At 37.9% G+C, this 27,229-nt stretch overlaps 1 protein-coding gene across 1 annotated transcript; it reads left to right on the top strand.

Moving 5' to 3' along the window:
• KPNB1 (karyopherin subunit beta 1) lies at positions 1-27,093 on the top strand. The gene is made up of 22 exons (XM_031966130.1): positions 1-467; positions 596-654; positions 3,135-3,317; positions 6,585-6,785; positions 9,266-9,418; positions 10,444-10,503; positions 10,892-10,981; positions 12,106-12,216; positions 13,543-13,644; positions 15,066-15,290; positions 16,367-16,558; positions 17,289-17,419; positions 18,560-18,707; positions 18,967-19,038; positions 20,069-20,213; positions 21,440-21,522; positions 21,991-22,098; positions 23,232-23,375; positions 23,486-23,591; positions 24,351-24,465; positions 24,832-24,993; positions 25,899-27,093. Coding segments are annotated over exons 1-22 (2,631 nt in total). The 5' UTR covers positions 1-427; the 3' UTR covers positions 25,900-27,093.
• Positions 27,094-27,229: the final 136 nt, after the last annotated feature.

The raw sequence follows: 27,229 nt of genomic DNA, 5'->3' as shown, positions 1-27,229 counted from the left end.
CCTCTCTCGCTCTCTCCCCGCCTGCGAGCCGCCGTTCACTCAGTGACTCCCTCCCACCCTCTCTTCCTTCTTTCTCCCTCCGCCGCCCCAGCATCAGCCGCGCTCCGACTTGCCCCCGGGGTCCCTCCCCCGCCGCCGCCACTGCCACAGCCGGAGGAGCCGGAGCTCCCGATACAGCAGCACAGGAGGAAAAGGAAGAGGAGGTGGAGAAGAGAAGAAGGCGGGCAGGAAAGCGGGCAGGGAAGCCGGAGCGACCAGTAGGAGGGAGCCGGTGAATGGGCTTGTGGTGACCCCCGCCCCCCCACCCCAACCCTCCCTTCCCACCCGGTCCCCCAACCCCCCGTCCCCCATCACAGCCATCGTCTCTGCCGTGGGAGTCTGAAAAGCCGGAGCCGCCCGAGGAGGAGCCCGAGCCCCCGTCGCCGCCATGGAGCTGATCACCATCCTCGAAAAGACCGTGTCGCCCGGTACGAGACCGGGGCCGGGGCCGAGACCGGGGGCTGGGGATGGGAGATGGGGCCTAGGTGATCAGACTGGGGGAGGGGAAGCCCCTTTTCGCGGTTTCCCTGAGCCCCTTCCTTTCCCCTCTCCACAGATCGGATTGAACTGGAAGCGGCGCAGAAGTTCCTGGAGCGGGCAGCTGTAGAGAACCTGGTGCGTTTTGCGCCTGGCCCCTTCCCATCCCCCCAGGCTGGGGCCTTCCCGCCCTCCCCGGGGCCCAGGCCTAGGGAACCCACCCCGCCCCATCTCGCCCCCCCTCCCCCTTCTCCCTCCCTTCCCCCCCTTCTCGGACCAACCTAACCCCGCCATCGGGAAGCCGGTGGGTGTGTCCCGCCCCAGGCCCCGGCAGCCGGCCAATAGCGAGGCGCGCCGGGCGAGGGCTGTCCAATCATCGCCCGGCCTGAGGGCGGCGGTGCAGCGGGAGGGAGGGGAAGTTAGGTTGCATGGCGCTGCGTGTTCAGTAAGGGTGGGGGTTGGGGCGCCGGGGCCTAGGGACCATGTGGAAGCCCTAGGAGCCCGGCCAATCGCCCCGCCTAAGGCCCTGCTTCTCCTTTCCTGTAGCCCCTCTCATTCCCCGTCCACTTCATGAAACTGGTCTCTTGCAGTCCCCGTTTCCGTAGTCAGGCCTGGCACCCCCAAATCTCCTTCCACCTAATGCCAATATTTTACCCTCTCCTTAGAGGTGGGTCTTCTGCTGCCATCATGGATCTAGATGGGCATAGAGTTAATCGGACAGGGAGTTGGTCTTGTAGACTAGGCAGTGTGGCCCAGCTATAAGGAGATGAGGCCTATTTCCTGTTGCAGTGTCAGAGGAAGTATTTTGCTATTTTATTTTTAAAATTTTAAGAATTGGGAAAAATTAAACAGTTGTCCCTCATTTGATGGGGAGCACTTTCTCTGGATAAAAATTCAGGGTGGATTAAATGAAACAGTCGATATGCCAGTCATGTTCACTTTTTGATGTTTTTCTGGTAAAACAGATTGAGATGTCTGTGGTATAATATCTTTAAATGGCTGGAGAACCATAAAAATACAGTATAAAATTATTAATTTAATGAATTAGGTGCAGGATAAACATTATGTCAACAGAAAAAGACGATAGATCATTTTTAAAAAATTCTTGTCTTCAAACCATTTGGTTTGGGGTGATTAAAGGTCAGTGTTAGTTGGCACTACAATTTTAGCTACAATTTGGATATTTTATTCCTTAGCTTGTCTATTTGTGCCCATCACATTTTGCAGGCAAGACTCTTTACTGATATAAATGAACCATATTTGTTTTATTTTTGTGAAGAACTGTAAGAAATCTTTTTGACTTGTTACTTAATAATGTCCTGCTATTGAGATTAATTCTTTCATATCTCAAATTTCAAAGACTGGCTGGGTCTATTTGTGGGTTAGCCAATGAACTTTGGGAGAAGGGTTGAAAGACTTTGGGGGAGGGTATATTCTGTATATTTCTAAGAAGCTGTGGCTTGATGGAGTGTCTTGCAGATTATGCAGATTACTAGATTTTTAGCTTCTGTAAAATGCTCTGCCCCAGAATAATTAGAGAATCAGAAGCAATTACTAAATATAAATTAGTACTTGACATTAGTTTGTTGAAATCTTGCCTTAACAATTTTTCAATTCCTTTTTTCAGAATTAAATTCTGTTTCCTCTTTTCATCAATTTTTATTATCTTTTGAACTCATCCTTCCCATCTTTAATTTTATGGCCCTTTAATGCTTTGAACTTAATTTCACTTTACAATGTCTTTGGCTAGAGCGCAATTCCTGAAAACTTATTTACTTCGAGTTTACATATAAGTAATCACAGAATTTCAGAATTAGAAGGAACCTCAGGGACTAGCTAGCTATTCTTTTATTAATGTATTTGACAAGTGATTATCTCGTCTTTGCTTGAAGTGAACTCATTACTTCCTGAGGCAGCCCAGTCTTCACATGTAGAATTTTACATTGTCATAAAACTTTTCCTAACATCAAGTCTAAATTTGTTTCTTCCACTGGTTGCTCCTGCTAAAAATGCTGAATTTGAAGGCCAGGAGGCTAGGAATCCTGAATCTTCTCAAATTAGCTATGTGACTATGGGCAAAGCACTTTGCTTATCTCATCTCTTCTATGAAATGGGCATGGTAAAGGATTTCCAAGGCCTGGGGGGGCACTAAGGTTTAGTGAGTCAATTTAATCCATCTTGAATGAACATTCCTAGAAGACACTTAAAAACTTGTGGTCTTCCTTCACCTTTAGAAGAATAGAAGAAACCTATTCACGGTCAGATCACCAAATGAGGTTTGATTATGGACAGGTTAAATGTGAAGATGAAGACAATTTACAAATCAGCTTGAAATAGAAAACGATCTTTTTCATTTATTTATTTATTTTGATCTGGTTTGGGAGTTAGAAAGATGGGTAAATGTACAGGGTGTCCCAAAAGTATAAGTGCAGCCTAATAAGTATAATTTAAAAAATTAAAGCTTATTAATGTATGAACAAAAAGTATGGTAATTGATATTTTAAAATTTACAAGGACCTTTTGCTTATTCTCTCATGAACTGTTAACCAAGCTGGCTTTAATCTAGAAAATTCCCAGAGGTTGTTTGCATTTACAAATATTTCTCTTCTTCTAACCAGCCCACTTTCCTTGTGGAACTGTCCAGAGTGCTGGCAAATCCAGGAAATAGCCAGGTTGCCAGAGTTGCAGCTGGGCTACAAATCAAGAACTCTTTGACATCTAAAGATCCAGATATCAAGGCACAGTATCAACAGAGATGGCTTGCTATTGATGCCAATGCTCGAAGAGAGGTCAAGAACTATGTAAGTAATTGACATGCAAAGTGTTTCTTTGGCTCTCTTGGGAAAAGGAGTAGCAAGTATCTTTCATAAATTCTCATTTTAGCCTTTGGTCATTTGCTGGTAGTGGAGTTAACAAACAAGGTGAAATATAACTTAAAAGCACAACTTTCAGATCATAGTTTAGGTCTTTGTTTTTTGGTTGAGTCCCACTTTTTATTTTTTCCTTTCCAATAACTGTTGGATACCAAAATATAGTAATTTTGCAGACTTATTGTTAAAGGTTATTAGGTCTTAAAGTTAGTGACAAGTTGGAGGCCAGTCTTTTCCAGTGACTTAACATTCCAAGTGATTTTGATGTGCTCCTTTTTTGGGGGGGGGGGTAGGGGGTGGGATGGATAACTCAAAATCTTCGAATCCAATTTTGTGAACTAGGAATGTCAAGTATTTTTAGTGGATGTATTGACCCAGGATGATCTGAATGATTTTTTTAGAAATGGTTTTCTCATATTCCCCAAAGGACTTGGAGGGTATTCCAATACCCTTAAGAAAAATCTTAAGAAAATAGAATTTCACTTGCTAGAGCTTGTTTGGAATTTCTCATTTGGTCTTGAAACATGCACCTCAGTAACTGAAGTATGAAGATAGATTCCATGGACATCAGATTACTTTTTCATTTTTCTCCCTTTCTGGACGCTAATTTGAAGGCATGGTGCTCTTGCTTTCCACTGGATAAATTAGTGATAACATTAATACATTTTGGGAAGGGTGAATTTGATATTGATATAAGGGGTATTTTACCTTGTGCTCAGTGTTCTCTATTAAGTTGAAGCCATAGAACAGTCCAGGTGATGCACATTTGAGAGGGACCCAAGGAGTATATTATTCAAATCACTTCCTTAAAGTTCTCACCTGTTATTTTTTGACTTTGGATCCCATCCGTAGGTAAGTCAGCATCACTCCTGGTATATTACTTTAATAAAATTTATTATATTTAGGGATAAAAGATTTCAGTGCTCTGAGGGGGGAGATTCAATGCTCTTAAGTCTTCTATAATAAGTCTTTGGAATATAAAAACAAGTTTGTCATCTTTCACCATGAATTCTTTTAAAACTCTTAGCAATTTAACAAGTTTTCTTTTATTATTGGAAATCCTAAAGCATATAATGCTGTTTTTTCCATTCTCATTCCCAAACAATTACAAAGTAAATAATAGGTAAGAGTAAGATTTTTAAATGTGAGGTAAGATTTGTGGATGCTTTTTAATATTCAGAATTCAGATGAGGACCCTGGTAGACATTGTTTGAAATCCCCCTTTTTGTAAATAAGAACAAAATTGATTAGGGTTTGCCTTTTGCCTAATTGCTATACTGTGAAGTAGTATTAGTGATAGAGGTTCTTAATATACAAGTCTTTAGCTTATGCTTAATAACTTTGCTATTTTGTTAGGCACAAACCTGTTTGTAGTTGACAGAGGGCTTTGTTGAATGATGTAGGATATTAATGCATTTGTGCATCTATAGCCCCTGAAATCACATTAGGTAGCATTAGTATTTTCTCTTGGAGGATTGCTTCTTTGAACTAATATATATATATTTATAAATATATATTATGGGTAGCATGATACTGAATACTTCGATAACTAAATTGAGTCAAGAGACTTGAGTTCCAGAATTGACTTTGAGGAAGTCATTTAATCTCTCTGCTTTAGTTTCCTCATTTGTAAAATGGTTTGGATTGTGAGATCACTAAGATCTCTTCCAGATTAAAAAAAAATCCTATGATTCGAGGGATATCTTCTATGAATTAGAAGATACTTTGCTATTGATAGGTCATTGGTAGTATTTTTTTTTAAGTCATATAGAGTCGAGGGTGATGGGAGAAAAAGGGAAGTTTGAGTACACATTATTAACCACAAAGCAAGTTACCAGATAACCTACCCTAGTCAGTAGTTATCCTGAAAAGTCTGACAGCTTTCCACTTTTATTCCATTCAGCACTAGGAACAGCTAACTGTTTATCTTTTGGGTGGCTTGGTGAGTTCATTGATAAAATTAGACAGAATTAGCTCTAATGGTAATGATTAACTCTTAGACCCATTGGTGTTATAACTTTCTACCTTATCACTGTGTTTTCATAGCTCTTATGCTTTCTCCTTTTAATAAACTGATGTAAAATACATTTAAAGAAATCCTATTTCACAGTGGGAGAAAATTTTTATTTTAAACTTGTTGGGCAAACGAATAAGTCCTTGCGAACAAATTAAGGGATTGGTAGTTAAATTTTTTTGAGTTTTAGGTTCTTTTGGCAATTTGTTTAAGATAGTCTGATAGATTTAAAGCTAGGATAGGTCTTAGAGATCTAATCATTTCATAGATGAGACAGATTCAGAGAGCAATTTCTATAATCTCAGATAATAAATGACAATCAAGAAATGAACTTGGTTCTGCTAACTAAATCCAGTGCTCTTTATCACATTGCTTCCTAGGGTTATTAGTGAACAAACAAAAGAAAAAATAATTTTCCTCTTCTCCACAAGTGACATGTTTTTCTTCTCTCTCTCTCTCTCTCTTTCACTCTCACTCTCTTTCTGTCTTTCTGACAATTGGGGTTAAATAACTTACCCAAGATCACTCAACTAGTATTAAGTGCCTGAAGCTGGATTTGAACTCGGGTCCTTTGACTTGGGACCTGTATTTTAAATCTTTACTTCCTCCCTCACCCCTCTCCCTTTTTTCCTCCCTCTCTCCCTCCCTAGTGCTGCCCCTTCTGTTTGTCTTTTCACTAGTGGTTTGATTCCCTTCCTATCTAAATACTTACTAGTTGATTTTCTTCCCAATCTCCTGCTATTTTCCTTTTGCCAGATTTTGAGGTTCTGGGCATTGATTGGTAAGATCAATCTTATACTGAAACCTGTTAATCAGACCTGCCATTACTGCTACTTTCAGATATTTTCCTTGAGATTTGTTTTCTAATACCATCCTATCCTTGTTCAATGTGGGCCCTTAGAAGATTGTAAAAAATTAGCATCAACATTTTCAGTTGAGGTTAAGGGTCATTGGTATGGGACTGACTAAAGCAGATTTCCTTGATGCTCTTTCCACTTAAAGAAGAAAACAAGATGAATCTTGACTTATACTAGCCATTTATGTTTGATGCCACTTTTATAGTTGAATAGTCAAAGGCATTACTTTCTTTTGTGAGGGAGATGGTCATAAGATAGGTTTAATAATTGTTTTTCTTAAGCATCTTAGAAGGAATCTCAAAAGTTCTTGTTCTTTCTGTCCTGAAGGTTTTGCAGACTTTGGGTACGGAAACCTATCGGCCAAGCTCTGCTTCACAGTGCGTAGCTGGTATTGCCTGTGCAGAGATTCCAGTAAACCAATGGCCTGAACTCATTCCTCAGCTGGTAGCTAACGTCACAAACCCTAACAGCACAGAGCACATGAAAGAGTCAACATTGGAAGCAATTGGTTATATCTGTCAAGACATTGTAAGTATCTATTCAAGTAGACGCAACCCATACCTCATTTCCTTTTTATTTCAGAGGTTGGATGATATTAAATGCTGCTTGAAAAGGTAATGGGAAAAAAAATCTTAATGATTAAGTATAATGGGGGGTAATATAATATCCATTATGGATACCACTTATTTCTTTAAAGCTGCTTTAGGGAGAAGAGTTGTCCTTTATTGCATGAGAGAACTAAGTGTCTAAAAATAAAAGTGTCTTTAATGATAGAGTCTAAGCATTTGTAATTATACTGTCATTATTTTATCTAAGCACTGAACTAAAAAAGAAGTTTAAGGATGGGAAATTTGAAATTCCATCTCTTAATAGTCTTTTATTCTCCCCCCGAGGCAATTGGGGTTAAGTAAGACTTTTCCCAGGGTCTCACAGCTAGGAAGTTTTAAGTGTCTGAGACCAGATTTGAACTTGGGTCCTTCTGACTTCAGGGCTGGTGCTCTATCCATTGGGCCACCTAGCTGCCCTGTCTTGTACTCATTTTAAAAATATTTTCTACCTTGTTCATCTCCCAGGTGTTGAAGCATTTTTAGATACCAAGAGTAATGTTTGTTTATTCTTAGAACAGTGGTACTTAAAATTTTTTTTTAAATGTTATTTTTAAATTGTTTAAGTTAAAAAATATCCATTAAAAATTCTGAGAAAGGGTTTATAGACTTCACCATACTGCCAAAGAGGTCCCCGATACAAAAGAAGGGTTAAGAACTATCTTAAAATTTTGCTCTTTACTATGATTTTTCATAGTTGGCGATTCTTAAAACTATTGGTTTTGATGTTTCCTTTACTCAGCATCCTTAATAATGACTTAATTTTTCCGCATTTTTAATTTTAATTTTAAATTTAATTTTAATTCTTAATTTTTCTGAGGTTATTGACTGGCATCTTTTCTAGCTGTCTTATGTCTGATTTAATTAGTGGATTTACAGTCATTTCTTAAGTAATGCTATTAAGGGACATTTAGACCTGGGAGGAACTTGGACATCAGAGGCTTTCTGAGTCTAACTCTTCATTTTATAGATAAGCAAACTGAGGTGCAGGATGTTGTTATTAATCTGATAGCCCCTTTGTTTTGATATCCTGACCTGATAAAATGAACGAATCAGTAGGAGTTAACTGTCCCTTACACTCTGGACGATAGAGCCAGGTGGTGATTTTCAGCTGTCTGGTATTTCATTTGTTACAGATGGCCTGGATAGAACACTGAACTGCTGACCCCATTTACACTAGAAAATTCGTGTGATTGTACCAATAGGGGCTTAAGATGATCTTTACTTCCATGGTTTTTGCTGAAAACCATAGTATCTTGGAGGAGTATTCCTTTGTCCCAAATTTTTATAATAGATGTATATACTGAATTGAAAAGTTTAATTTATTAATGCAGATTGCAATCCACTGTTATTTTCACTTAATAATGGGCCTTCCTCAAGAAAAATTTTTTTATCACTATAATTTTTTGCCACGTGGTCAGTTATATATCTGATTATGTTTGTTCAGCAATATTTTTTTTAATATTTTTATTATTATTTTTTAAATTATAGCTTTTTATTTCCAGGTTATATGTATGGGTAATTTTACAGCACTGACAATTGCCAAACCCTTTGTTCCAATTTTTCCCCTCCTTCCCTCTACCCCCTTCCCTAGATGGCAGGATAACCAGTAGATGTTTAATATATTAAAGTATAAATTAGATAAACAAGAAGTATATATGACCAAATCATTATTTTGCTGTGCAAAAAGAATCGGACTCTGAAATATTATACAATTAGCCTGTGAAGGAAATAAAAAATGCAGGTGGACAAAAATAGAAGGATTGAGAATTCTATGTAATGGTTCATAGTCATCTCCCAGAGTTCTTCGCTGGGTGTATTTGGTTCAATTCATTGATGCTCTATTGGAACTGATTTGGTTCCTCTCATTGCTGGAGATGACCATGTCCATCAAAATTGATCATCATATAATATTGTTGTTGAAGTATATAATGATCTCCTGGTCCTCATTTCACTTAGCATCAGTTCATGTAAGTCTCTCCAGGCCTTTTTGAAATCATCCTGCTGCAGCAATTTCTTTTTATGTTCCATCTTGCATCTCAATCATCATATACATATATGCTGAAGTTTCCTTCAACCTTTCATGTAATCACTTTTCAGAAATACCCACAACATTAATTTGACATGAGGGAGGAAGAAGCGAAATTAATAGTACATTATTTCAAGATTTGTAACTATGTCATATCTCTGAGCAAATATTTGTGTTTAAAAGATGGGATTTTTGTACTTTAATATAAGTGAGGGATTAAGAGGAAAATAGAAGGAAAGGGAGCCTTAGGGAGATGGCCAAAAACCAAGGAAAGCTGTTTTCTAATGCACTTCACAATGACTTGAATTCCATAACTACACTACTATTGGATTTGTTACTAGCATAACTCCTTGGGACTTTTCTTCTCATTTCAGGACCCAGAACAGCTGCAGGATAAATCCAATGAGATCCTGACAGCCATAATCCAGGGAATGAGGAAAGAGGAACCTAGTAATAATGTGAAGCTGGCAGCTACCAATGCACTCCTGAACTCATTGGAGTTCACCAAAGCAAACTTTGACAAAGAGGTAAGGTTGTTTTGACATAGGATATAGACTGGGTACAAGGAATCAAAGGGCTACATGATTCCTCACTGGTCAATCATCAAAGAAAATACATCATGTCAGTTTCTTTGTGCATTGTTTGCTTTGCTGGGAGGATATTTAAATTTGTCTTAACGTAAATCCAAAATCATGGAATAGTTGAATGTAGTATTTGCCACATCTCTGTCTCTGTCTCCTGCATCAGTTCTATCCAGTTGAGGCTGCACACAGAAGGAGATGCCTTGGTCTAGCATGGAAGTTTTTCTTATACCAGCCTCCTGTATTTTCTCACCCTTTTAATGTAATTGGATTAGAATTGAACTACCTCAAGAAACATGTTTACTAAAGCTACTTCAGAAAATATGGCAATCAAATCCACAATAATTTCTTGGTTGAAAGTGAGGTTTTAAAATTTTTTATCTGGTTTGTGAGGAAGACTTAAAACTATGTTTCTAATTGGTTAGGAAGGCAGGAAGATTCTTCTTTGGATCTTAGAAGATGTCAAGTAAAAGTGTCATTATGTTCTGCTACTACATCTAATTTGTCTGCCATTGTTGGTCTTGTTTCTCCCTTTTAGTTATCTCCTGTGCCTCTGAAGCACAGCAGATTTTTGATAACATATTTCAATTTTGATAATTACATTTTTAAACATAGTTGTAGGGGAAATTCAGAGTTGTGCTAAAGTCATGTAGTTTTTCCCACCGTCTTTTAAAACAAAGTGTTTTTTTCCCCAAACTAAGATTACCTACTTTGTTCTATCCATCAGATCCTGGCTGCCTTAGGTATTTTTAGTGATGGTCCATTTTCAAGATTAGATTAGCAACCTTATGTTATGTAGCAGGTACAAAGCTTAAATTCCTGATAGGTATTTATAGGATAATTACTCCCAGAATAGTGAATTGGCTTTTGTGTTGCCATATCACCATAGGACATGAGGTGCTTATTGTAGAGAGGATCTTCCTATGTTTGTTTCATGTTTTCCTTCATTTTCTTTGTTTTCTTCCTTGCAGTCTGAAAGGCACTTTATTATGCAGGTAGTCTGCGAGGCAACCCAGTGTCCAGATACAAGGGTAAGTGTTAGATTGAATGGAACATCTAAAATTATCTTTGTAGCATTCCCAGGATCTTCTTACTCTGGTTTAAGATTCTGGTATTGTATTGAGTGAATACAGGGGGATAGGGCTGGTACTTTAAATGTTGATAAGAATTTTTTTGTTTGAAATCTGCAAGATTACTAAAATGTGGTGGTTGGTCTTTGAAAGATTTTTAGAGAATTACCTTCTGTCTGGATTATTGCTCTGCTATGATTGTTAGTTAAGATGAGTTTCAGTATGGGACCTCAGATAAGAGAAGAAGAGAGGAAAAAAAAGGAAGAGCTACAAATGGTGGAGAATCTAAAGTTATATATACCTTTTATTACTTGGCTTTGAGGTTAATAACTTTCTGTTTCCTCTGTAGGTTCGAGTAGCTGCGTTACAGAATTTGGTGAAGATCATGTCCCTCTATTATCAGTACATGGAAACATACATGGGTCCAGCTCTCTTTGCTGTAAGTAGACAACTAGATGATAACAGTGACCTAAAGTCAAGAAGACCTAAGATCACATCAGGCCTCATACACTTAATTTGGTGTTTTGACTGTGTGCAAGTCACTTCTGCCTGCCTAAGTAGTCAGCTGTAAAATAGGTTTAACAGTAGGACCTATTGACAAGAGCTGTTGAGACTATCTTACGAGATAATATTTATAAAAGTGCCTAAGATAGGACCTGGAACATAGTAGGTGCTTTATAAAGGTTTATTCTCTTAAAAAAAAAAAAAAAAAAAAAAACTTGTAAATAAATAAAAATTAATTTTTAAAAAATATTGCTGTCAGTTTCCAGAGACTTTGATTTTCAGAACCTCCTATAATGAAGCACAGAGAAATAAAGCAAATTAACACCATTGACTATCTGACAACATTTGTCTTATTCTATATTTGTAGTTTATCACCTTTTTGCCAAGAGAAAACGAGCATATTTCAAGATTGGTCTTTGTGTTTATGAAAATCTGACATTTTTCAGTTTTTTGCTTTGGGTTTTTTTGGTCAATTTTGGACCTCCTTTGTTTATTTGGTCCCGTTTTTGAAACCCAACTGAAACACTACCTTTCCCAAGAAACTTTATTTGATCCTTTTAGTCAGAATGTGATTTTTTTTTTTTAAATACATATTTGAAATAGCATAGAGAGATGAATTAGAGTGCAGTGTGGAGTCAGGAAGACCTAGATGTGCTATCACATTAAATAGCTGTGTGACCCTTGACAAGTGATTTTATTTCTGGGCCTGTTTCCTCACCCAGCAGATGAGAGTTGGAGGATGGTCTTTACACCTCTTAAAGCTACAATCTTATTGTGGCAGTTGTATATCACTCCCTTCTTCCAACTTTGTTTTATCTGAATTTGAACTTTTCTTTTACACATGGTAGGTACTTAATGTTGGTTTAATGGATTAAAGGATCTTGAAGTCAAGGAGATTCCTTGAGCCAGAGTTTTTTTTAAGTTTAGCTGTAGTTATTATGGTGCAAGTTTGAAGTAATACTTTGAACAACTTAATTGCTGAAATAGGTTTTCATGGAAAGGAGGGAGAGAATTACTAAATGAAGAATTAATTGGGCTGGGGGTATTTCTTTCTTGAAGATCACAATTGAAGCAATGAAAAGTGACATCGATGAAGTAGCCCTTCAGGGAATAGAATTCTGGTCCAACGTGTGTGATGAGGAAATGGATTTGGCTATTGAAGCATCAGAGGTGAGCCAGGGTGTAGGGGGAGAAATGGGGTTTTGACTGGGAGAATCAAGGAGTTTGATTAGATTAGTACAGACCAAACTTCTTGGATGAAGAATAGAAATCTTGAATTAAACACCAGGGGGCAGTAGGTCAGCACTTTTGCAAATTTGGGATCTGTTGTGTTTCGCTAGTAGTGAAGTTTTAAAAGAGAAAGGGGAGTGCTCTAATCTATTTGATTTAGTTAATTTCTAAGATGAGCTTCTCCAAGCACTTTGGGTATTCCTTATGTAAACAGAGAGCCTATCAACTCAAGACTACCTATAAAGGCCAGCTAAGTAGTGTAGTACGATACAACACTCAGGAGAACCTGAGTTCAAATCTGTAACAGATTTGTTTTTGTTTGTTGGCTTTTTTTTTTCTCTTTTTCCATCTGTAAAATGAACTGGAGAAAGAAGATTCCAATATCACTGAGTGACAGTGACAACAAAAAATAACTACTGTGAATTCAACCAATGAGAAAAGAAATTTTCTTTGATTATAGTTTCATTGAAAAGATTTAAAATGAGAAACTCTAAAACAACAGATCCTTAACAGTTTTTAGGTCATGGACCCCTCTTGAAATTTGGTGAAGCCTATGGATCTCTTTTCAGAATATTGCTTTTAAATAAATGCATTAAAATATATGTAGACTTAAAAGAATTTTTTTTGAATAATAATTATTATTTTTTTTTAAGTTTATAGACCTCAGATTAAGCATTCTTGTTAAGGGGAGAAATTCCGGACTTCCCTCATCAATTGTTTGCCTTGTACATATATAGACAGCACAATATGATTCAAATTTTAGTAGTGCTCTAAGATGATTATATAACACTTTTCCTTAGAAGCTTAAGTGGAAGTTGTATTCTCTGTTTTGTAGCTGAAGATTTTTTTATATGAAAACTGACTTTGGATCCATATCTTATTCTCTTGTCTAGAATTTTTTACTGTCTATATACTTCCACTATATATAATCCTCTCACTAGGCTGCATCTGCTATATAGATTCAGTTGTTGATAATATGAGTTCTTTGAGGAGTGACCCCTTAAAGTACTGCTACAGGTGCTTTGAAGCTTGCAAGCATTTTGGAACCTCTAAAAATGATTTAATTAACTACCAACAATATGATTCAGGCTACTAAAAGGCCTGTTTTAATAGCAAGATGGTAAAAGTATGTGAAATGCCAGCATGCCTGTTTTCCCCTATTTATCTCTAGATCTGAACTACAGTTCCCTATGTATATATACCCCTTGTTACAAACTGATTCCTAAAGATCTCTAACTGGGATTTTTTGATGCATCTTCCCCTCAGGCAGCAGAACAGGGACGACCCCCGGAGCATACCAGCAAGTTTTATGCCAAGGGAGCACTACAGTATCTGGTCCCGATCCTCACACAAACTCTAACAAAACAGGTGAGTTTGTTCTAAAATTCAAACTATGACATGAAACCATATAAACAGTGTTTAGCTTGCTGCAAGTCCCACTCTCTGAAGTATGATATGGTTTTAATGCAAGAAATTGGCATCTTTTCAAAAGCTTGATGTTCTTACAGATGACTCAGGAACAGCTGAGCTGGCTCTAAAAGATCCCTTAGGCTTTCAAAGTTGTTTTTGAAGGCAAATTGGGTCTGAACGGTTCAAGTGGGGATGGGGTTAGGTCACTAGAGATGAAATGATATACATTAATTACTGAATTGTCCTAGGTGCCTTATCTCATTGGGTTTTAGGAGCTTAGGCAGCAAAGTACAGGAACATAGGGATTCACTTTAGTTCTCACTAGAGTGATTTAGTGATAAGAGAAGTCTTTTTTAAGTTTTTTTCTGAAAGAGGCTTCTGTTGGTTAAATTTTTTTTTCCTCAAGAGGTTTGGCAATTGTTAATGCTATAAAGTTACCCATGTATATATCCTGTAAATAAAAGGCTATTAAATTTTAAAAAAAAAAATTTTTTTTTCCTTTTGTTCTGTGGCATTTCATCTTAGAGGGCCTTGTAACAAGGAAAAATTGTTTAGCCTCATACATTTTTATTCTACCAAAAACATTACTATTGCCAAAGAAAACCCTGATAGCTGAAGATTCAGGTGCTACTATAGAATTCTGTGTAAGAAAATTTACACAGAATGATACATATAGAGAGAGCTAGGAGGTGATCTAATTTAGCCTCTTTCCTCTTAATAAATGAGGAAAGTGAGGCCTGAGATTAGATGACTCAAAAGTATCACAGTAATTATCAGGGATAGGATTTGAAATTAAGAACTGTGATTCCAGAGCCAGAACTTTTTCATTTGTACCAAAATTGCTCTTTTAATGTTAAAATTCTCAAGACGAATAGCAATATCCTCCACTTCGTAATTTTTAAAAGCTTAACTGTTAGGTAGGTAAGTTATTAATTTTGCTAGCTCATTTTTCTTTTGTTCTCTATTATGTCTAGTTGTGCTGGCTTTTCTATTAAATGTCATTAAACTCCTTAGGGAGACCCATCTGAAACTGCATAGGGAATTGATTTTATATGGCAGTATACAGATTTTGTGGTCTTGCTAGCTATGGAATATGTAGACTGAATTCCAGTTGGTGGCACTGGAAAGTTGGAATGGAAAGGTTTTGTTTAAACCAGGTTTAACAGACCTTGCATTATAGAATGAAATATAAATTAATTCCTTTAAAGTTTATTTGCTCCTAAAGGCAAACCTCAGACTTTTGAGGTTGGAGATACACATGTATGTACACACACATATACATTATCAAGGATGATAGTGAATATTTAAAATAATTTAATATTAAATTTAAACATTAAATATTTTAAAGTGGTGTTTTGACTAGTACAATATTTTGCTAGGATGAAAATGATGATGATGATGACTGGAATCCCTGTAAAGCAGCAGGGGTTTGCCTCATGCTCCTGGCTACTTGCTGTGAAGATGACATTGTCCCTCATGTATTACCCTTCATAAAAGAACACATTAAGAACCCTGATTGGCGGTATAGAGACGCAGCTGTCATGGCTTTTGGATGCATCTTGGAAGGCCCAGAACCCAATCAGCTCAAACCACTAGTGATTCAGGTAAGACCAAGATAAATGTTAAGTATTGTTCCTCTTTTAACTTGCAAGGGACTTAGAAAAGACTTATTTTGAATCAACAACTAATTCATACAAACTCTTCATGAAATGATCAAGTATTGGTTCTTACCAAAGGAAGTTAGTTTTGGTGCATTGATGAACCCTGGATATGGGAAGATGATAGAATTATAAAGAGTTGTAAGAAACTTCAGAAGGTCTGAACCCTACCTAGTTTAATAGAGCTTAATTTCTGCCTTTTAGTCCTAGTTTTGGAATACTATGCCACTTAAGGTCTTGAAGACAGTTATTGTGTCTTTACCATTTACTTGCAAGTCTTCTCCAGACCAAACAATAACTATTTTTTAACTGTTCTTCCACACTTCCACAATTTGTTGATATTCCTTCTAAAAAGAGAGAGCCCAGAATTGTACTTTAATAATGTAGGAGTGATTTAAGAGAATATAGCAGACTATCACAACGTTAGATACAGATGCAGTAATTTCTGTTGATGTTGTTTAAGAAAAGTCTTACTCTTTTTTTTAAAAGGTTTTTATTGCTATTTTTTGTTTTTATATCTGTTACTTTCTGGTTACTTTCACCAGTTAAATTCCTCAGAATCAGGAGGGCCTCCTTTGAGGCTATAGAAAATATGTTAGCAGTTACCCAACATAGCATCCATGCTTAGGAATATGTGCACAGTCATTGTATCTAGCCCCACCACCTGTCCTGAGAGGAAGGTGTATTTTGGCACCTATTCTTTAGGATGAAGATTATTAGTCATGTCCTAGATTATTGGGTACCCATTTTGTTTCCAGTGTTTCCATTACCACAAAAATGTTGCTATATTGTTGCGTGGGTTTTTTTTCCCCTTGGGGGGGAAGAGGGAGGCTTCACAGGGCATGTAGCCAATAGAGGGATAGCTTTATCAACAACTAGTCATGTCTTTTGGCTTATTAATTTCATGTCTTCTGTAATGGCATTTGCCATGTTCTGATTTAAAATTGCATTTTTAACAATAATTTCTTTTTTGGAATGGATAAACATGTTTATAATACTCTCTTCCTTGTGTTGTATTTTAGGCAATGCCCACTCTCATAGAATTAATGAAAGATCCCAGTGTGGTAGTTCGAGATACAACTGCCTGGACTGTGGGCAGAATCTGTGAGCTGCTCCCTGAGGCTGCCATCAATGATGTCTACCTTGCTCCTCTACTGCAGTGTCTGATTGAAGGCTTAAGTGCTGAACCCAGAGTGGCTTCCAACGTGTGCTGGGTGAGAGGTTGGATTTACGGGGGAGGGAAGCAGAGGGAATGACTAAAGTGGGGAATGGTGCCATTAGATTGGCTGGCTCATTGGCAAGAGTGCAGGATTTGGGGGAGAAAGTTGAGTTTTTACAAGAATGCTTTTTTATGAACACCTACGTTTTCATTTCTTCAATTAACATGTGGGAGAACTGCCTCAGCCGATGGGAACTGTTGACTCATGGTGAACCATTAAGAACAGTCATGCTATCTCAGCTTGAGAACTATTTGGAGCCAGGCATTTATTTTGAGTGTCTTAGGAACTCAAAATAATGGCTGAGGGGTATGAGTTGTTTAGTTACAGAGCTTCTAAGGATAAGAGGGAGCAAGAAGGAAGGTAGGTATGAACATGGAATATAGTTAGCTTTTTGTTTCCTGGGGATAATTCTAGAATGTAATGTATACAAGAAGGCATAGCACTTTGGAAGTAATAAGGCTCAGAGTTTTTTCTGAATAGAAAGAAAAGTTGTGACAGCCATAGCCTTGGTCCTAGAATTGGTACCATGGATTGTCAGCCATAGCAGAACAACAACAGAAATTTGAAAAAGTGGCAAGTTGTCAGTGGCATTTGGGGTAGAAATTCAGAGAATTCTTCTATCAGTTGAAAAGTGCTCCTAGGTTGAGATATTTTGAAAATATGATATGCCTGAGTCTAGTACTAGTGTTCTAAAACTAAAGTATGAGATATTCTTGGGTTTTAGGCTTTTTCTAGTCTGGCTGAAGCTGCCTATGAAGCTGCAGATGTTGCTGATGATCAGGAAGAACCAGCTACCTACTGTTTATCTACTTCATTTGAACTCATAGTCCAGAAGCTCCTAGAGACCACAGACAGGTAATTGTCATTCTCTAGGGATAGTATTTTCGTATTTTAGCTCCTAGGGCTTTCTGTGATAGATGTGAACATATTGATCTCAAAAGAGAGAGACATAGAAATATTTCCTTGTACTGCAAAACGGTGATAACTTTCATTAAATTTCACAAATATAATTTTATTCATTCAATTAACTACATTTTTAAAGAATGTGAATCAAATATTCACAAATTTCATTCTCTTAAAATGAACTAGGACCAAATTTGAGGTTTTTAAAACTCCATTTATTTATGTAAAATCTAGGGAGTAGGCATGAGGCATACATGAAGTTGCCGATTTAATTGATCCAAGAACCAATTGCTTACTGCTTTTCTTTTGTTTTGAACTCTTTGTAACTGGTTTTTAAAATACCTGGGAAGTGTAATTATGTGATGCCTGTCTATATGGATCTAAATAGTCATCTTGAACCTGTTACTATGCTACTTCCACTTCTCAGAAGGGGGGAGGTAGATGTCTGACATTGGAATTGTGAAAATACATTTTATTACAGAAACAGTGTTATGATGGTGTTACAAAATGGTTATAACCAAAAATGGTGGATGGGTATAAGGTAACTGAAGACTGATGGAGATCTTACTGATCAGATAAATGATTCACCCTCTTTAGATTTGTTTGTTTTTGATGCCTTTATGAGCAGAGGGGGGTTTATTATCTTCTGAACTCTTCAGGAAGATAAATTGTAGAATTCTTGAATGTTAGGGACTGAAGTCTTGCATCATAGGAACTTTAATTTGAATAAATTAATCTAGTCTGACAGCACCCCAGAGATAAGGACATACAGGTCCCACAGCTAAATAGAGGGAGTCCCAGCACTAAACCTAGAACTCTACTCCCAGGTCACTGTCTTTTCCTCAGGTCCTTATTCCTTATTCAATAAGCTTAATGAACCTTAGAGGATTTGACGCTTGGCTTGCTTTTGGTCAAATCCACATCAGGTCTGTTTTCTCTTTTTTTCTGGAATTTTTTTTTAGTAGAAAAATGGCTCATAAAAACTGCTATCTCACCTAATCAGACTTTACCATTCCTTATTCAAAGGAATGGAAGGAGAGCCTTTGAACTTTGTTGAGAATCAGAAGACTAATCCATTTTGTTTTTGACCAGACCTGATGGACATCAGAACAACCTGAGGAGTGCTGCATATGAAGCCCTGATGGAAATAGTGAAAAACAGTGCCAAAGACTGTTATCCTGCAGTCCAGAAAACAACTTTGGTCATCATGGAGCGGCTGCAGCAAGTACTGCAGATGGAGGTGAGGCTTAGGGAACCAATAGTAGTAGTGAGTATGATTGAGGCAAGACAGCAGGAGGAGGGAAAAATACCATGCTTTTATTATCTTCTTTTATTTCATCCTTACTTATCAATTCCCCAAGGGGGTCTTCAAAGCAGAGTCACATACTTTGAGAACTAGAGTTTTGGGAGTTCCTGGGAAGTTGGTAGAAGGCACCAAAACAAGCTATAATGAGGGTCTTGAGTCGCCCATTGTGAATTTCCTTTCTCTCTTTATCCAGTCTCACATCCAGAGCACATCAGACAGAATCCAATTCAATGACCTTCAATCTTTGCTCTGTGCTACTCTTCAGGTATGGATTTGGTCTTTCTTACTTCAAACATGTTTGTGCATAGGGTGGGGGGAGAAAGGCAAGAAGGAAAAGAAAAGGGAATATATTGTCTTGGGATGACAAGTACATGCACTACATAGAGCAAAGTTGTTGATGAAGCAGATCTGAAGACATTCATTGGAGTCAGGCAGTCCCCTTTCTGCCCTGTGACTGAATAGGAGGCTAGAATTCACCACAACTAGATCATACCCATGCTTTTTTTGGTGCATTGTCTCTTTGTGGGCAAACCAAGCCCAACCACAGATGTTTCCTAGGTACCTTTTCCTTTTTCTAAAAATTCAAGCTAGTATTATCTTTTGAAATAATCCTGGTTTTGCCATTCTTTTATAAACCTTGACAATGATTGAAACACCAGAGTCCAGTACAATCATGAAGTTTCTTTTTCTCGGCCACTTATTCTCCAGAGTTCAGATCACTTACTAGAAGGAATAAGTAGAAAACAAAATACTTTTCAAGGTATTGGGATATGCTGTCTGACATCAAACAGATAGGTCAGAAAGACTTGGACATTCACTGACATCTGTCTTTTGAGGAACATAGGAAAGATTGGGGCTGGGGAAAGTGGATAAAGAAGTCAAGTTCTGCTTCCATTAAGTAATAGATGAGCAGTGATAGTAGATTACAGTAGATCATTGTCTTGGGTAGGAACTGAACTGTGGTATCATCTCACCAAAATCGTGGGGAAAAAAAATCATTGTCACTTGAGAGTTTAGCAATAAGGATTGGCTCTAATTAACTTTAATTTCAGGCATAAATGAAATTCAAGAGAATAGTTTACTTTACTAAGATAGATATAAACCCTGTTTATTTTGCAACACAGGAATAAGATGAAGATTAAAATAAAGGGTGTTTTAGTGAAGATGGTCTGCATTGACTAAACATTTAAACACAGCACTTTGGAGAGATTAATGTCTAATAAAAAAAATAACGGAAAGCCTTTTCTGTTATTAAGCTTGGAGCCGGAAGCACTAATGTCTTACTCATTTTATAGAATGTTCTCCGGAAAGTCCAACACCAGGATGCTTTGCAGATTTCTGATGTGGTCATGGCATCCTTGCTGAGGATGTTCCAGAGCACAGCTGGGTCTGGTGGGGTTCAAGAAGATGCCCTGATGGCCGTGAGCACATTGGTAGAAGGTCAGTGAGCAAACTGATCAGTGAATATGTATGACTTGGGATAAATTTGAAAAAAAATTTTTTTTTTAAAGAATTTTGACTTATTCTCTTAACTTGTTTTTACTGGTAGATCTAAAGTCAAGCCTGAAAATTTTGCTTAAGTGTAAATTTTAAGTGTCCATGTAACTTTAAAGCTGTACTTCAGGAAGTCATCAGGGAACTAATTTGAGAGTAAAGTATAAGTTAGCATTAGCAGTTTTCATCAAGTCAGCATAGCATCTTAATAACTAGGTACTTTTTTCCTCAAAATCTTCATAAGGGTTTGGCTCCCATCATCCAAAAATGTGCTGGAGGCAATGGACTAACTGGGGAGGTGCAGGAAAAGCATCTAGGGAGAAAGAAGGAAATGTTGTTCTCCTTGTTATTGTAATTGAGGTTGTATTGTAGAATTGAGGTAGCACATAGTGGTTGCCATGTGATAGAATCTTAGAGTTGTAGAAATTAGTTACTTTTCTGATCATTTCCTGCCTGAATTCATACACTGAAAGTTCATTAAGAACTTCATTAAAGAAGATTTAAGAAACAAGGAATGATTTTGGGGATATCTTTTAGTGAGCCTCACTGGAGAATCTTCCAATTTCTGAGGCCATTATCACCCTAAGGGACTAACCTCTGGAGGGCTGGATTTATTTCTGGCATAAAAAAAGGATATACTGAAATACTCTGGAAACATGTGGTAGTCCTGAATGAGAGTTTCATCTTGGATCCTAAGAGTAGCTTATTGGAAGTTGAAGGGCCAGTATTGCTCTCCTGGATATAGTTTGTTTCAGAACCTTGGGATTGCCTGAGGATCAGAAGCTTGCCTCCAGATGAGGAGGTAGACAAGAGGCAGAATTGCTGGCTCAGCCTGTCCAAAAATTAACCACGATATTTCTGAAGGCCATGTGCTTTTCTTGTTCTGTCCAAAGTAAGATGCTATACTATGAAGAGTTGGCATCTTCAGGGTATTTGAACAGAATCTCAAAATTCCCCTCTAGCAGTTGCAGGAATTTGGCTTGTTCTTTTAAAACAGCTTGTAAATGTCTTTGTGTATAAGTTCTATTAGCTCAATTAATTTGCAACAATCTGTATACTGTACTGTAGTACATTTTTAAAAATTTGACTTCAGAGGAATCCGAATATTCACCTCTCTATGCCTAAAGCCTTCCCGATGGTACTGTAAGCTAATAGATTTTGTCTCTGTACAGTGTTGGGTGGTGAATTCCTGAAATACATGGATGCCTTTAAACCCTTCTTGGGCATTGGTTTGAAGAATTATGCTGAGTACCAGGTGGGACATACCTCTTGATATCAACATAATACATTGAACTTTTGTGTGCCTGATGGAGGTTGGAATGCACTAGGTACAAATTATCACTTCCTTCTCCCTACTCCCAACCCACAGTAGCAAAAATAATTGACTAACTTTTCAGGTTATTTCCTATATCTGTAAGTGTTACTGTTCTTCCATTAAGCCAAGATTAGTACTTCCATGTCCTTATACAATGGCATCCTAGAGGTGTTAGCTTTGTCATCTTCCCCAAACCATTTGCTGACATCTCCCATCCTCCGTTTCCCATAGTCTCTATTTGTATTTCTTCCTTCCACCTTAATTTAAAGAATCATACATATATCCTCCTAAGGAGAAGAATTTCTTGACTTTAGTTCTCTGAGCTTTTTATAATAAAGGAGCAGGCGTGTTTCAGTCTGTAGTTAGTCTTCTGTGCAATTCCAGTCATTTTCCTGTCTTCCTCTGTAGGTTTGTTTGGCAGCTGTGGGCCTGGTGGGAGACTTGTGCCGAGCCCTGCAGTCCAACATTTTACCTTTCTGTGATGAGGTGATGCAGCTGCTCTTGGAGAACTTGGGAGTAAGTTCACAATCCATTGATACACCCATAGAATGAGTTTGTTGTGTGTTAGGCACTGAGGTTATAAAGACATAAGTGAAGTAGTCCTTACCCCAAGGAGCTTGCTAGGTACAAAAGTGTATGCAAAATATATGTGAACTAATTTGGGGAAAGGGCAATTTAAAAAAAAAAATTCTTATTTAGAACATAGTGTTTAAACTGACCTTTTGAGGAAACTAGCAATTCTGTGAGGCAGAAGAGAGGCAGGACATCCATTCTTAGATTGGGAGTGGGGGTAGGTTGGACATAGTGTAGACAGTGGATGAACAGGACTATTACCAGGAGACAGAACATTATCTGGGAAGAATAAAATAGCCAGTATGGTTGGATTACAGAAAAATGAATAAGAGCAATGTGTATGTAAATTTGGAATGATAAATTGGGAAGTAGACTGTGAAAGGCTTTAAATGCTAAATGAAGGAATTTGTATTTGATTCCAGAAGTAATATGGAACTACTGGAAGGGAATGACATAGTCACTTTGGAGGATGCATTGGAGAGAAGAGAATGATGTCGTGGGGGTAGAATTGGCAATTTGACAACTGATTAGATAGTTGGAATGAGGGAAAGTGAGGAATTGAGGATGACTGAGGTTTTGAACTGAGTGACTAGAAGGATGGTGGTGCCTTGCCAGAAATGGGGAAGTTTGGAAGAAGGGTAAGTTGGTGGGGAAAGATAAAAACGAACTATTGTGAACAAAGTGAAATTGAGACCCCTATAGAATTTGCAATTTGAAATGTCCAGTAGGTAGTTGATGCTCAAGGGTGGAAGAGGCTAGGGCACAGCTAGCCAACTGGTATGAGGAAACAGGGATGCAGGTAAGTTAAATCAGTTTTATGGCAAAAATTGTTTCAAAAGCAACAAGTCTCCAAAAACTGACTGGTAAGGACATGTAAAGATGCACCAAGTTTCAAATTTCATAAAAGGACCCATTAATCTTCGTGTGAAAATTGATAGAAGTTATTGAAATTTGGTATTGAAAATTGGTATAAATTATGAGCTGCAGTTCTTAGGAAAAGTTCTTGAAAAAGCAGATAAAAATGTAGATTAGGTTTATAAATTCTGACTTTTATTAACTATTTCTTTCTTCATCAGAATGAAAATGTCCACAGGTCTGTCAAGCCACAGATTCTGTCAGTATTTGGGGATATTGCCCTTGCCATTGGGGGAGAGTTTAAGAAGTACCTTGAGGTGGTATTGAATACTCTCCAGCAGGCCTCCCAAGCCCAGGTGGATAAGGTAATAAGTCATATAGTAGTTGTCTCTAAGCCAGGGGTGGGGAGAAGGTATTTTTGAATGTGTCAGAAGAGGTGACCTTCCTGGGGATGTCTGTTGTTTGTCTCCTATAGTCGGACTACGACATGGTGGATTATCTGAATGAGCTAAGGGAAGGGTGCTTGGAAGCCTACACCGGAATCATCCAGGGATTAAAGGGAGACCAGGAGAATGTGCACCGTTGAGTATACATTATAATTTACTTGGTCCACTGGTCAATGTCTACAATTGGGATAAAAAGTATTTACTTAGAATTTTCATTTTTGGAGCTTTCCTTCTGTGATATCCATTGCTACTGAAAAGGAAAGCTTTAGGGAAAGTAGGGAATGGGAACTTTGTTTTTTCATTCCTCTCCTTGCCACATATCCTTGGTGTAAAAAAGAACCTGCTCCAAGACAACTGTAGAAAAACTGTAGGAAATGCTGGGATCCTGAGGAAGAATCAACTTTTGCTTCACTCATGTAAAGAAAGAGAGCAATTTAGCCCCAACATAATTAGCTGTGAAGAGGGGAAATCATATCTGCTGAGATATACTCTTGTTTCTTGTATATGGGACACACACACACACACACACACACACACACACACACACACATCCCCAACCATCCCTGACCTAACAGGAAAGAGTTACTTATGAGCTGCTTTTTTATTGAACATCATTTGAAAAGCAGCCCTGACTTTGAGCTGTAAGGTATCTGTGCTGCTTTTTTTGGCTTTCTCCAATTAGAAGAGGAATATCTGAGGTGCAGAAATCTTCTTAGGAAATGCATATTAAAACATCTCAATGTTCATATTATACACTGATGGACAACTAGCCCCTTTTCATTCACTTCCTTGTTTGGAGGATTATAATAAAGTGGAAATGTGGAGAGAAACACTGGACTTTATCCTAATAGAGAAAAAATCCAGCAAAATTTTTTATTTTATTTTTTAAAATAGCGGATGTGATGCTGGTGCAGCCCCGAGTAGAATTTATTCTTTCCTTCATTGATCACATTGCTGGGGATGAGGATCACACAGATGTAGTAGTAGCTTGTGCTGCTGGACTGATAGGGTAAGTTTTACCTTTGGCTTTAATAATTAAGTCATTTCTATAGAGCTTTTCATAGAAGCTGACTTGTGGGCCAGAAAGTGAGTATGTGCAGAAGCTAGGATGGAGTAAAGTTATGGGCTATTTCTGTATAACTTATCAGTATTAATTCAAGGGTACTGATTTTATGAATGTACAAAAATGTTTACCATATTTCTCCATTTACCAATGAATTTCGTTAAGTTAAATTTTCAAAGAAAGACCAGGTTCATTGGTCTGTTGCTAGGTCCTAGTTTTCCTCCTCCTATAAAGACAGCCATTTTATTTGGTCTCAAAAGAAACAGTGCAACTTCGTGTTTTGATTTCTCTTGATTTCTCTGTTCTGCTTAGAGACTTATGTACAGCTTTTGGGAAGGATGTACTGAAATTAGTAGAGGCCAGACCCCTGATCCATGAACTGTTAACTGAAGGACGAAGATCCAAGACGAACAAAACAAAAACCCTTGCTACCTGGGCAACAAAAGAACTGAGGAAATTGAAGAATCAAGCTTGGTGAGATCTCTATTTACTCTATACCTCTCTCCTAAGTAGGTGTTTCTTGACTTTGATAGCAAGAGCTCTGTTACCAAATAATTGTTTTCCTGGTAGTGTTGGCATTTCTCTACTTGTGCTTCTCATCCTTGAAGGACTGTAAAACAAGCTTGATAATCTTTAGTGATAAACAATAGGATACATTTTAAATAAATGAAAAATTACCCAAATTTCAAACTTCATTCAGGGTCAGATAGGGGCTATTCTTGATGCTGCTCCCTTGGGGCTCTTTGAAGCCATTGTTTTTGGCCTTCTGCTGTTCCAGAATAGTTCAGTATCCCTGAACTAATCCTTTTCACATTAAGAAGATGTTTTCTTAAAAGAGTTTTGTCTTTTACACCACAGGTATTTCCCAGGGATCTCCATCTCTTTCACTCCCTCCTTAGTATTGGGATCCGCAGGACAACAATAAAAAATTTAAAACTGTGTGATATAATAGCTGAATGGGTTGACAATATTGTTTGCATATATATAGATCCTATTTCCTCTCTGACCATACTTTTTTGATTCCTCTGGGCCTTCATTGTTAGCTTTGATAATGAAAGTTGGAACTGGGGAAATTGGCTACCCTTACCTATTTTGAATAGTAATTTAAATCTCTTCCCAACCACTCTAAGAATTATTCAGTAATTTTCACTCTTGACAGAATTGGCTAGTTTGGTGTGAGAGTTATCTTTTTAATTTCCCCCCTACCCTTTAGTCTAGATGGCAAGAGGGTACAATAGGAAGAAGTGGAGAGAACTTGTTGCCAAATTGAGTTGAGAATTTTGTAGAATTGGAGAGAACTGAAATTTTGCTAATTGCACATCATGAGTGTACTATATTCAGTTAAAAAGGCTGTGTGTGATATTTTCCTCTCTTTTCAGATCTGTTACCATTGGGATGACACCCGAGACCCCCACTGGAAATCTCCAATCTTTTGAAAAACCCGGAAGTGAGGAGTGTGCACGGATGCTGAATGTTTGGGAATGAGAGGATGAGTGAGTGAGGCTTGAAAACACACCACATTGAAAATCCTGCCACGGCAGCAGCAGCAGCAGCCAACAGCAGCGCTGTTAGTGAGCTAAGCACTGACTTCCGTAGAAAACCATAACATCGGCCGTCTTGGAAAAGAGAAAAGTGACGGGATTTATGTGCTTTAAAAAGAGAGAGCAAGAAAGAGCTATCTCTTCCCAAGAGAGGCTAGAACTAGCTTTTCTGTCTTTCGGCCAGTGCTGAGCGGAATGACTAGTGTGGGAGAAAAGGGACTGGGTTCAGCTGTGGTGCTTTGTTGTTAAAGGCCTGGCCTTTGCTACTGATGAGAGAGATGGAGCCTGGGTCTCGAGCCCACCTTCGGTGTACCTTTGCCACACGGTACTGTACGCGTGCGGGCTAAAAGGAGGGTGAGGGATTTTTTCAGTCTAAGAGTGAGTGTGTGTGAATGAGGCGGTATCCACATTCTCAACTTCAAGTCATTGCAGTTTATCTTTTTCCCAGAAAAAAAAAAAGGGGTTAGACGTTACATTTCATAAAACTAACCGAAGTTCTGTCTACTGATGCAGCACAAGAGATGTAAAAAGGAAAAAAAAAAAAAAAAAAAAAAAAAAAAAGAGGAAAGTCGCTCTTTAGGGTCTTTTTTTATTTTTAATTTTTAGGGAAAAGCACTGACATGTTCAGTTCCCATCCCAAGTGACGCTTTTCATGATCTTTTTTCATCAAGGCGCCTTTCCTAATATGGTTCAACTGTGAATGTAGAAGGGGGGGAGTGGGGGGAGGGGAGGGGAAAGACAACTCTGGTTTAGAGGATATAGGAAAAAATGAGATTGTCAAAAACAGACTTTAAAGACAACCCATAACCCAAACCAAAATTTAAATGCTCAGAATTGGCAGCACAAAGGGAAAGCTCTCTCCTGACTTGTACTGTGACAGTCTGAACGCCCCAAAAAATTGTGCCAAAGAATAAAAAAAAATAAAAATATAAACATAAGAAAAAAAACCCATAACAAACTTCAGGTAACTATTTTGGATTGCAAAATGAGGATAAATTTAATGTTCAAACAAAATCTGATAAAATAACCATTTGGAAACTGCTTGGCCTTCTGTTCTTTATTTGATTGACTCCAATGTGGTAATGGTCTCTTGCTGCACTTCAGAAACCAACCGACAAAACAAAAACGGAAAAACAGAATTTATATAAATATATATATATTATATAGAC

The sequence above is a fragment of the Sarcophilus harrisii genome, chromosome 4 (assembly GCF_902635505.1).
Source record: "Sarcophilus harrisii chromosome 4, mSarHar1.11, whole genome shotgun sequence".
Lineage (NCBI taxonomy): Eukaryota > Metazoa > Chordata > Mammalia > Dasyuromorphia > Dasyuridae > Sarcophilus > Sarcophilus harrisii.
Note: the sequence above shows the minus strand (reverse complement) of the source record. Positions and strands in the feature narration are given on the sequence as shown.

Coding starts and splice junctions, on each gene's coding strand:
- KPNB1 (XM_031966130.1), top strand. CDS start 428: ATGGAGCTGATCACCATCCTCGAAAAGACCGTGTCGCCCG. Junction 21,523..21,990: donor AGAATTATGCTGAGTACCAG/GTGGGACATACC, acceptor CTTCCTCTGTAG/GTTTGTTTGGCAGCTGTGGG. Junction 24,466..24,831: donor TGTGCTGCTGGACTGATAGG/GTAAGTTTTACC, acceptor TGTTCTGCTTAG/AGACTTATGTACAGCTTTTG.